The sequence below is a fragment of the Pungitius pungitius genome, chromosome 12, assembly GCF_949316345.1.
Source record: "Pungitius pungitius chromosome 12, fPunPun2.1, whole genome shotgun sequence".
NCBI lineage: Eukaryota > Metazoa > Chordata > Actinopteri > Perciformes > Gasterosteidae > Pungitius > Pungitius pungitius.
The window spans coordinates 3,116,427-3,127,939 of NC_084911.1; the positions used below are offsets into that span (position 1 = coordinate 3,116,427).

The following is an 11,513-nucleotide window of genomic DNA, read 5'->3' on the forward strand; positions in this document are numbered from 1 at the left end:
ATACGTTTAGCACTTTCAGAGGATTCTGTCTAATGTAACACAAGATAATATAAAAAATATAAATGCTCTGTAAAACTGACCTTTTTAAAGCAAAGTTTTCACTTTATTTGCATTTACAGATTTAAAAATATTTCACCATTTATGATTGACTCTAAAATACATGAGGACAGATTATTTCATTTTTATACGTTAATTTGCGTTAGCCCGGGCACATAATCGGCATGATTCTAACGGTTCTGGGGCAGCGGAGTGACTTAAGAGCAGAGAGAAACCTGAGAGAAGAGGCAAGGGGTTAGAGACAAAATGAACAGGAAACACACACATCAGATTAACGAGATGTTACAATGAAAACGTAAGTCTGAGGGAGCTGGTTTTAATAGTTCATATCATGGCCAGTTGTTTGTGGGTTTTGTTCCCTTGTTTTCATTATGTTCATTCATACAAAAACTTACGAATTGAAACAATCCAAGAGTTGGTCAAGGATGAGAACATTAGAATTCATTTTAGTAAAAGAGAGCGAAACTCCCAAAAGGCCATTAGACTATATAAGATATTCTACATAAGGTAAAGTCGTTATTGTGCCTCAGTTTTTAGAAAGTCAAAGTATTTGTTGAAGTTTAAAAACCATTTGTTCAGATTTGACCTCTTTTAAAAAATACAATTTTGTTTCGCAAATCATGAAGTTATTCTGTCAAGAACAACAAGTGAGACAAACTCACATCCAGCTGCCAACAGCTGCTGCAGAGCTATTGAGAACAAGGTGTTGAAAACAGAACCGACATGAGCTTCTGATGGTCTGAGTATCATGGGATGCTTTATTTCTTTCAGATATTGTTGTCAAAGCCTTAAATCAATCATCATGTATTGCTAATAAAATCAAAATTGAAATCCATATTTGTTTTTTTGGTGAAATGAATTTCATAATTCACTTTAAAGTCCTGCAATACACCAGTTTCAATAATACAATTTCAAAAGTGCTAGTGAAAGATTTGGATGGTTATCGTAATGGAGTTTACACAAATGAAGTGAGAGCGAGATAATCTAAAATTCATCTAAATGAATATTTGGATCTGATGCAGCTGTTTTTTTTTACTTTTAAAGTTTCGGTATTTAAATATCCGTCATTTGAAGCCACAGACATGCAGAGAAACATGGAGCCTCAAGAAGAAATGAGCTATTTAGGAAGTGAAACCTGAGACATGCAAAAATAACCGATGGCAGTGGTAAGAGGAAACACATCTGCTGGCATGTTTTACATAACAAATAAAAAAAACTAAATCAAAAAGTTGACAACTTGGAAAAATACAGTGTTTAGTTTTACTCCTTTTAAATTAAGTTTGACCATTACAATTTCTTATTGTATTAAAGTTTAAATATAGCATAACGGGAATATCGCATCAAACCTGCCTTACAAAATAACAGATGTGAGTACTATTAACCATTATTTTACATTGCCATAGAAGAGCCATGTTGGTAGAAACCGTAGAAAAGAGGAAGTCACAAACCGCAACATCTGAAAAATAATCTGTAAGAGGAAGGAGACAGATGGAGGACAAAAACTGCAGGAACACTTTACTAAAACACATTAATCAAACCAGCAGTTCCACCGTGATCTTATTAAATAATGTGTGTAGTCAACAAGTAAACTCTAACCAAAAGGTTTGACATTTCTAAAATGTCATCATCCTACTGAGTTATATGTGACGTAGTGTCTTTTTAGTAGTTGTTTCTGACATTTCTTTAAAAAGGCTCCACTCTTTGAATATTTCAAACATACGGGTCATATTTTTATATATTAAGGGAAAGCCACTTTCATTGAAAAGGAGTTCTGTAAAGAGTATTCTGCAGCGCATTTTAAGTGCATTTTAATGTTCATTTGTTAGTAATCAGATCATTTTTATGCTGGGATTAGCAAACAACATACAACGATAGCCATTGCTTTTATAGGCATGTGGTCCACAATCCTATTAATTCTAGATGTATTTCCCTCTTCACAATTCCATCTGTTATAATCTGTTTTTACATTTTGTTTGTTGGTAATGGATACAAAGCTTTATCCACACAGTCATTTACTCAACTTGCCCCACTTGACAGAATGAAGAATCAAACAAATCTTCACAACAGACAAAGCACAGCGGTCAATAACATTTCCTCTCAAATGTGATGCATGTTCTACCAACCCATGGCTATTGGTTTCCTGTTTCAAAATAAATACACATTTAAGTGAAATAGATATTTTATTATGACCAGCATTGACCAGTTGACCAACCAGGCAATGACCTGCATTAAATCACAATTATTGTTCTTTATGACTTTTGGATGCATTTTTATCTTGTTGGTTATAAAAACAGCTTTATTAAAAATAGAAATAATTTTTTTCCATAATTTTCCATATGAAATTCTGCATATATACGGCATTAAGCTTATCTTGCTGTTCTGGACCAAAGCTGCAGAGATAATCCATATGGGACTTCATCTCTGCTCTCTGGCGTACGCAGCTCACTGCTGGTTACGGTTTACGCACAGCCACAGGCTCGCAGAGGAAAACAAGGAACTGGATCATATAGCAACACGTCATCTTTATAAAAAGAAATTCAATAACACAAGTAGCCAGAATCGTGACGACAGCCGTCATCATGAGTAATAAACAGGCCTGCATCTTTCTCAGGGGCGGAACAAGAAGACGCGTAAGTCAACATCATTTTATGGTTCAACAGTTTCATGTTTTTTTTTACCAACAACACGTGTTTAGCTGAATGTCTTTTTGACTCTTGTTTATGTATCATGATTTTCTTTGATTTGTGGTTTGCAAGGAAAATAAGTCCTAATATCATGGCAATCAAAACTTAACATTTAAAATTCAAAAATGCACTCTGTTGCATTCATTTTCACCAGTAATTTTAAACCTTTGGAGTAGTTGTAATCCCTCGGTGAATAGGTGACAATAGATATGATCGATATCTGATCAACCAGAGAGGATACATCAAGATTTTTTTTAAGTATCAAAAAGGTCAAATTTAACAGGGATGTAACAAATGTTAGAGGCACAAAAACAGTGACGTGTCTGGAGATTATTGTCAACCGATTCAAAGAGTGTGCAGAGATAAGAATCCGCTTCATTTGCAAAGTACGGCTGCACATTGTTTCCTCGTTGTTTTTAATATACAGTATGTCTGTACTATCACAGAAACATAAATCCCAGCTATGGACGAGGACAATAACGCTCAACAGATTAAAAAAAATAATCTCAGAACCGTTATTGCCACAAGTAGTAAAAGAAAAAAGTATATATGTTTTTCATATACAATGGTAATATCAGAAACAGCATGCTGGTTTATATTAGTTGGTGTATACAACAATCCAGGAATTTAAATCCACGCAGACATTCAGTATTCTTCTTTGATTTAAACTATTTTGCATTATCAAAGTCAACGTTTCCACATTGATTTCAAATATGAATTCAAACCAGAATGTTTCAGGAATGAACAAAAGCTTAAAAATGAGATATTGATTATGATGAAAATTATGATATACAATAACTGTATGCTGTAAAAACATGAGGAAACTAGTATAATAGGGGCACAAAAAATAAAAACAAAGCAAATATTAAACAAATTAATGTAAATAATGGATGGGGTTATGATGTTATCAGAAAACTTTGGGAAACCCTGTGACAAATATAACAAATGTACAATTAGACAAAACACACATTGTCATTCTGCAAATGTCTAGTGTTTTGCTTTTGCTAATTTCTTTATAGTCTTTATAATTAAAATATTATACTTATCTTTATTGTGTATGTATGCTGCATTTAGGAGGTGTCGCCTCGCCTTGAGACAATTTAGATCATTGTGGATATAAAACTAGTTGTACATTTTATTGTAAATTACTGTAAATAAAAAATATTAAAATCGTTATGGATTCACTCATTTTATTATTGTCTTTCAGTCAAGAGAGCTGACAAAGGAGGAGATTGGAGGTAACATCTGTTTTTTTAATGGCTTTTATGGTTTCTGTGCTGTATAATATTGTTCACTTTTTCAAACGTCTTGTCACACAGCATCTCATTGTTCTTGCCTATGTGCTCCTCAGAGTTACGTGAAGCTTTTGTAGAGTTTGATAAGGATAAGGACGGTTTCATAACCTGTAAGGACTTGGGGAACCTGATGAGGACCATGGGCTACATGCCCACTGAAATGGAGCTCATACAACTCAGTCAGAATATCAACATGAATTGTGAGTCCTCAAATTTATACTCCACGCATGCTTTTTTACTGCTCGTCATGTTTGGCAGAAGAACTGTTCTAAAACATTTTCTTTTTCAAAATTAGCCAATCACTTGCTGCTAGGAATAATCACATGAATATGTTCTCTTTAGATTTATTGGGTCACATTGATTTTACGGCAGTGCACAGACATCTTCTTGATTATTCAGCCCAGATATCATCTTTGTTATTATTTTTTAACATTTGACAGTTCGATGCACATTCATGAAGTATTCCACTCCACCGAGCTTTAAAATGAATTCACACATTTAAAACTAAGAAGATTAACGGCCAAAGGAAGTGCCAATAATGTTCTGGCCAATAATGTTCAGAATTGTCTTCCCGGGTGCAGCAGAGCGAAACATGTGTGAATGATCACAGCAATCTAAAAGCATGCAACGTTTTGTGGGGTTCCAAATGGTGTCATATCACTCAAACTTTGCCCATCAGTTCCCGCTTTTAGCAATGTCAATGACCTCCCTCGTTTCATTACAGTGGGGGGACGGGTGGACTTTGAGGATTTTGTGGATCTAATGAGCCCCAAGCTCTTGGCTGAAACTGCAGGGATGATTGGCGTGAAGGAACTTAAAGACGCATTTCGAGAGGTGAGTGCAACATGCGTCCTCTCTCTTTTTGGTCTTTGGCACCACATGGTGGATAATAAAGGACTCTGCCAGACGTTGTACTTTGGAAAAATGAAATCTGGCAAAAAAAAATATGTTATGCTTGCAATGCCTGTCCGAATTGGCCAAAAGTAATGCAATATTTTTTGTTTTTTTTCAGTTTGATTTAGACGGTGACGGTGCTATCACATCTGATGAACTAAGACGCGCCATTATAAAGCTACTTGGAGAACAAACTAGTAAAAGCGAAATTGATCAAGTTGTCAGGGAAGCAGATAACAACGGAGACGGAAAAGTTGACTTTGAGGGTGAGATACAAGCACACACAATCACACGTGCACACACAAACAGACATAGAATGACTATTGATAGACTTGCACTATCCTCTGCATTCTAAATGTTGAGTTTGCTTAGTTGCTCCGTGTAACAAAGTAATAGAAATTGAATCAATGATATTTAGTCATAGAAGGAAAGAAAGTGCTGTTAAACGGTTTATCAAAAGACATTTGAGTGACAGTAGAAAGCTTTAGTAACAGTTGGCTCATTGGTGTATTGTTCGCCTACACACCTAAAGGCACCTTCGAGTAATGGTTCATAATATTCTATTATATCTGTTATTTTCCTGCTCTGAAAAATTGCAACATGCCATGAAGATAATCAAAATAATAGATTTTGGATTCTTATTCATATAAGCAATAATTGAAAAAAAGAATTCTCTCAAAGATTTGTAATTTACTACATATTTAGCTGACGCATTATTTACATTTAGTGCCAGAGCTGACAGTAGTACATGTGAGGAGTGTAACTATTCAATAGCTTGCCCGTTCTCTTCACAGAGTTTGTGAAGATGATGTCGCAGAAATAAGGACAACACAAGGAGTGTTTGGCTGTGAATGGAGTGGATTCCTTTCCATTTAATTACACTGATGTCAGCCTACTTCTTATGAACTGTTTGACTCTATTTTCCCTGTTGTTTAAGTGGCACCCGCCTCATACACAATCACGTGGACCTTTTAAAATTAAAACTTAGTATAGACGCTCAGTTGGTTGCAATCTGCAACTTCACAACTGAACACCAACAAATCACCACACTGGCCCTTTTAGTTGGCGCCCAGAACTGTCCCACAGAGCCGTAAGTATACACATAATATTCAACGGTTCAATAATTAAGAACATTATCAAAGGTCTGCATTATCCAAGCCAAGTAGGATGCCTTAGTCTCAACAAATCAACAAAAGAGTTTCAATAAGTGTCCCTGTGTTGTGGTACCTTGGAGTAGACAACAGTGTGTGAGCAGTGTGGGACAATTAAAACAACTATATAATAATTTCCCAAGCATGGTCAGTCGATTTTTTTTCAAGGACTGCCGTTCCTTCGTGCTGTTCTGAATCAGCACTGACCTCCTGAAATGCCTCTAGTGCGGCAGGAGCCTTCACCCTGGGACGAAGTGCAGTGACACCTGGAGAACATGAGCTCAGCGTGGAGGATAAGTGTCCTCTGCTGCCACTTCTTCCCCTTCCCCTGCTTCTGTCTCACTAGAGTGTAAAAGCAGCCCTCCCTCTGCTTGAAGGTTCTATAACAACCTGCAGAATGGGACGTGGTACATTTAAGTACAATTTTGCTGGTATTTCTATTTTTTTGTACTTTGTACCTCTATCCAACTGCGTTTTAGAAGCCAATGTTGTAATCTTTACTCAACTGTATTTACTTGACCCATGTCACTAGAATAAAGTGTTGAACAAATGTTACATTGAATCAAAGTACATACAACTACATATGAAGAATTAGAGGAATAATCTGTTACTATGTGGTGGATTAGTTCAGTCGTTGTAATCCCTAACATGGATGAACAGATGGCAGATAAGACAAAATCACCACTCTAATTCTCATCTACTGACTGAAAAAAGTAACTCTCCTTCAAACAGATAAAAAGAGCTTAATGAACCAGAATGTGTTTTTAGAATGATATTTGACATATTTAAAGCTATCTATGTTTTTTTTATCCCCTGAACAATTGAACGGGTAATTTTCTTGCCAGTCAATGTCGTAATTTGATTTTATCATATCTGTTAACAAGCCAAATAGCCTTGATTTATTGTTTAATATAAAAACAATATTCTTGGATATTAATTATTAGCTAAAGATAAATTTGTCCCATACAAATGTATTGTATAATTTGTGGCCACTACAAAGCAACCAGCCCTGATGTATATGTAGTGTATCACACACACACACTTACATACACACACATGTATTACTATATTACCCTTTTATTCCACTGAGCCAATACAAATGTATCTGTTGTTTATTTGATTTTGGATTGCGAGCAAAACAGAATTGACAAAAATATGCACACACACAAAAATGCAAAGCATGCATAGAGGTAATAAGAAGATAAAGACTGATCACCGTATGCAAAGAGTTTGTATATATTTGGCATTCAAAAATAATGTATATGATTTTCATGTTTTCACAGTATTTTGGTTGAGCTTATTTTCCTTTATTTTAAAATAAATCATCCCTGGCTGATCCCAGGCGCTCATGCACATGCATCGGCTGCTTACAAACAAACTCCAGCATTCAGAACAAACTGGCTTCACATGCAAATAATATTCACAATAACAGTTTATTGTATCAAGATATGATTTTTTTAACAGCAGACCTGCTCTTTGTCGTTTTGATATTTTTGTGCTTATAGGTGATGTCAGTTGGTAGTTTGTAGCCAAACTGTTTAGCATTTATTATTGTAACGGATCTAAGTCTAATATTGGCCATAATCATCTGCCCTAGTGGCATAATGCGCTCTAGTGGCATTATGCGCTCTAGTGGTATTATACCAATCCACACAATAGCCTGTGTAATTTTCACACAAATTCGGTGTAATTCTTAAGGCCGATTCACACAGTGATTCATCAACTGGAAGGAGATAGATGACCCACAACAAGCAGGGCTAAGGTAAGGCATGCCGGCATGTTGTGCATGATTGGCATGAACAAATTCAGAGGTCAGGGCTGAACATGAAGTCCAAAGCTTGTCTCTCGGCTGCAGCCACGTTTGGATGCCAGAGGTCCACACTCAAAATGACACGCGGTCCGGCTTCTGAAGGCCCTTTGAAAATAAACATAGGTGGGCGTTGAGCAGCTTGAAGCAACTTGGTGAAATAAAATAAGAAATTGCTACTTATTTTATACAAAAAGATCATGTGCGGCATTCTTTTTGTACATTTGTTTGCATATGTATAACTAAGATTTAAAAAACTATAGAAAAACATATTTTAAAAATGTTTGTTTTTTTTAAACAGTATGTTGTTTACTAACCCTTGTGGGAGACGGTGTGGAGGAAGGAATCGTCGACCAGGAGGCAGTGTCCTTCTGACCAGCACTGAGGCTCCCCTCCCACCACCAGCTCACACAGGGGGGGAGTCTGCAGACCTGCAGAAGGGATGTCTGTTTTCTAAATGTTGTCATGTAGATATTTTGGTTTCACTCAGCCAATAAAGCCAAGCACTCTTCCCCCGGCTGTGTTTAAAACAGTGAGGATTATAGACAGACGGATCACAGTACGATGATCTAAGAAATTAACCTCAACACTGACCCACATTATGTAATGGTTTAGTTTAGTATTTTTCTTCTTTTTTTTATTATTGTCAACTGAGTCGATGCGATAAATGCGTATAAACCATCTCATCTGCTCAGAGAGCTGTTCCCTTGCTGTTGTTCACAATCCTCCTGATGCAGATTAAAAAAACACAACAAGTTTTTCTTTTTATGTTTTGTCATGTTTTCAATGTGTGACAAACTCTGCCTGTGTTGCCAACCCTTTTACTAACCAAGGTGACACCGCAGCCGCGTATTAGTGGGTCCGTATGAGCTCCCCAACGTGGCTCCTGGCCCCAGCAGCCAAAATCCAGCAGATCCCAATGAGTTGCTGCTTATGAACGTGCGAAGGCAGAGAAGCGTCCGGTAGGTTCGCGGACAGGAGCGGCAGTTTCCGGCCACAGAGACACCTGCACTGTACAAAGGGAACACTGCATGGCCCTGAAAGACACAATGATTTACAACTACACACGAGTCTGGAGAAACTGGAGATTTCTTGATGTATTTTATAAACTTTACGCTACTTTTCATGGTTTTTATAGAGAAGCGTTTATTGCACTGCCCCTTTGCTTGGGGTGGGCTTGAAAGACTCTGTGCACCTTTGGTCCCAGACTGGTCCAGCCTTGTTTTGAGTCGATGCCTCTGTGGTACACAGCCTTGAACTCAGCAAAGATTACAGAGTAGTTGGCTTCCAAAACCTCAATGTCATGTCGATGAGCATCTCGGGGGAAGAATGGGACACTCGGCACATCTGGCAAGAAGAAAAGATGAGGCTTCTGTATGGCAGAGAGATCATTCACTCTGACCTAAAGGGGGAAAAGTTAGAATTATTTATCCTCAACAACTCACTCCCTCATTATTTACCCTCGGACAAAAGTAGTGTCCAAATGAGGTGTTAGGGCTACTTTGTATGCGGTTAAAATTGCTAGGAAAATAAACCTTTGACTACAAACAAAACTGTATCAAATGATTGAATACATCAGATGATTTACTGGTAATGACGTATGCATGTGTATGGCCTGCTTGGAATAAACGAGTACCTGCTCACGGAGGCCTTTATGAATGCGGCCCATGCCCACCCAACTGTAGCGCTTGGCGTACTCTTGCAGTGCTTCATACCGTTTCTTGGCTTCTGCAGATGCCTGGCCAGGGAACAAGGCATGACTCAGCACCGGGGTGAGGTAGCCCTGTCCCTGCTCCTCATCCTCCTCCGTTTCCATGGAAATAAAGGGAGTAATTTGATCACTCCTCAAAAGCTTTGATCGTGCACTGCATTTAGTTCCAGCGCAGCTACCGCCCCGGGTCATCATGGACCGCCTTGAGCCTGACTTGAGCTTTCCTCCGTGTGCGTGGCCGGGGATGGGCAGGTCGGAGCCCATTCGATAACAGTGCCACAGAAAGAGGAGCAGAAAAGTCCACAGAAGTCCACTGAGAGAATGGACGCCCAGCTCAATGTATGGAGGCAACAGCAGTGTGTTCATTGACCAGTGCATCCTTTGAACTGGGGAGACAATAAGAAACTGAAATAGAAAAACCGATGGAGAGGTTATGGTGTGCATGTATGCGTGTAATATCTCAAAATGCCATGAAATATGATCAAACCTTAATTCAAATTTAACAAAATAGATTGTTACTGGTTTAGACTAATTGGTTTTAGAGGGCTACAGACTTTCTACGCCACTATCAGCCTTGACAGTGATATTTTAATTAGAGGAACCTTTAAAAAACATTTTAAAAAAAACTAAAGAAGTAAGAGTTTACTCCTACAATCCAATACAGGGATTTTCTAAATTGAACAGATTATTCTAAGACATAAGGCTCTGTTGGCAAAGCATCACAGCCCAAAGGAAATGGACTTTCCTGGATTCAATCCCCTTCAGGGTCACAGGGAGCCGAGGCCTATCCAAGCATGATCTTGGTAGATATCAGTGAATCCGTCGGGATAAGCGCAGAGCCACTGACCCGTTGAGTTGAGTCACTGACTTTGTGGGATTACGTATGGAGCACTTCCCCAGTCAAAACAGCTGTGGAGGCAAGCTAAAGATAGCTTTTTTTTATTTTATAGTTTTGTTCCGAAAAATAACATATTAGATAACCATTATTATCAGAATTTGAAAGGAGTATGAAACGTTGAGTTGAGAGAAAAGTAAGTGCTGGCGTGAGGGAGACTGTAAAATCACCACAATGATTTATTCTAATTTTCAGAATAAACAGAAGCTCCTGGGACTCACTCCAAACCGGTCAACAGGCCGTGGGTTTGGAGGAGTCTCCTAACTTTATAGGCTGGGAGCGAAATTACTGTCCGAGCATAAATTAAGATTATTTCAAATAGAAACTGGTGAATAAGGGATTAACGTCAAAATAAGACACATTTCTGATGGTCACCCCGGTATTTGTATTTAATCATCATTTAAATTAGTGACGATTGATCTACGCAGATTAAAAATATCCAATTAATAAAGCAGCGATATTCGGGACCTCGCGCGACAACTGTTACCCACAAAGAACATGTGTGTGAGCTGCACTTGTGCGTATTAAGAGGGAGGGCTCTTTCCTAATATGTTTATACTGGCGATTCAATTTGTGGTTGCATCACTTACATGTGGTGTTTTGCAACTACTCTTACAGACCACTGCACGGTTACGCAAGGTGAATCCATAATTTGTGGACGTTTTTTTTTTTCAATCGCTCCAGCATTCATTTTGTTTTTGCACTGCGCCGGCCCCCACCACAGCTCAGCTGGCTCATATTTAATGTCCGCATTCCATCTTAGCGCAAACATCCATTCACTGTGGGATTCGCCATGCATACGGCACATGCACGCCCTTAACCGAGCCAAACATACAGCACATTTACCCACTTGCGTGCGGCGACTCACGTCGCTCGGATTACCTTTGATACACCGCGTCGCGCTGCGTCGGGCACACTTCAGCACCGTGCGGGCGGACAGCTCCTCCAGCGCTCACGGAGCAAAATGTGGAGCTCGCCCGCGCGCCGCCGCTGCACTTACCTCCCGCGACCGCTAGGGC

General features: G+C 38.5%; 2 protein-coding genes across 3 annotated transcripts; one reads left to right on the forward strand and one right to left on the reverse strand.

Annotated features, from left to right (window-relative positions):
- Positions 1 to 138: 138 nt before the first annotated feature.
- cabp5b (calcium binding protein 5b) lies at positions 139 to 7,524 on the forward strand. 2 transcript variants are annotated; one of them, XM_037475250.2, is made up of 6 exons: positions 139 to 2,687; positions 3,949 to 3,979; positions 4,093 to 4,236; positions 4,761 to 4,870; positions 5,049 to 5,196; positions 5,725 to 7,524. In XM_037475250.2, the coding sequence occupies exons 1-6, from the start codon at positions 2,637 to 2,639 to the stop codon at positions 5,751 to 5,753; spliced, it is 513 nt and encodes a 170-aa protein (XP_037331147.2). In that variant the 5' UTR covers positions 139 to 2,636; the 3' UTR covers positions 5,754 to 7,524. The 2 variants fall into 2 exon arrangements, with proteins under 2 accessions (XP_037331147.2, XP_037331146.2); XM_037475249.2 differs by lacking the exon at positions 5,725 to 7,524 and having other exon boundaries at positions 5,049 to 5,292.
- A 29-nt stretch (positions 7,525 to 7,553) lies between these two features.
- On the reverse strand, positions 7,554 to 11,510 carry asphd1 (aspartate beta-hydroxylase domain containing 1). The gene is made up of 6 exons (XM_037475247.2): positions 11,377 to 11,510; positions 9,525 to 10,004; positions 9,084 to 9,290; positions 8,718 to 8,925; positions 8,206 to 8,319; positions 7,554 to 7,996 (listed from the first exon to the last, which is right to left on the reverse strand). The coding sequence occupies exons 2-6, from the start codon at positions 9,975 to 9,977 to the stop codon at positions 7,887 to 7,889; spliced, it is 1,092 nt and encodes a 363-aa protein (XP_037331144.2). The 5' UTR covers positions 9,978 to 10,004; positions 11,377 to 11,510; the 3' UTR covers positions 7,554 to 7,886.
- Between the last annotated feature and the right edge of the window lie 3 nt (positions 11,511 to 11,513).

Excerpts from the sequence above, each read along its gene's own strand:
- cabp5b (XM_037475249.2), top strand. The coding sequence starts at position 2,637 with ATGAGTAATAAACAGGCCTGCATCTTTCTCAGGGGCGGAACAAGAAGA. Across the intron at positions 3,980-4,092 it reads GACAAAGGAGGAGATTGGAG|AGTTACGTGAAGCTTTTGTA; the intron begins GTAACATCTGTT and ends TGTGCTCCTCAG. Across the intron at positions 4,237-4,760 it reads TCAGAATATCAACATGAATT|TGGGGGGACGGGTGGACTTT; the intron begins GTGAGTCCTCAA and ends GTTTCATTACAG.
- asphd1 (XM_037475247.2), bottom strand. The coding sequence starts at position 9,977 with ATGCACTGGTCAATGAACACACTGCTGTTGCCTCCATACATTGAGCTG. Across the intron at positions 9,291-9,524 it reads ATAAAGGCCTCCGTGAGCAG|GTCAGAGTGAATGATCTCTC; the intron begins GTACTCGTTTAT and ends TTCCCCCTTTAG. Across the intron at positions 8,926-9,083 it reads GGACCAGTCTGGGACCAAAG|GGCCATGCAGTGTTCCCTTT; the intron begins GTGCACAGAGTC and ends TGTGTCTTTCAG.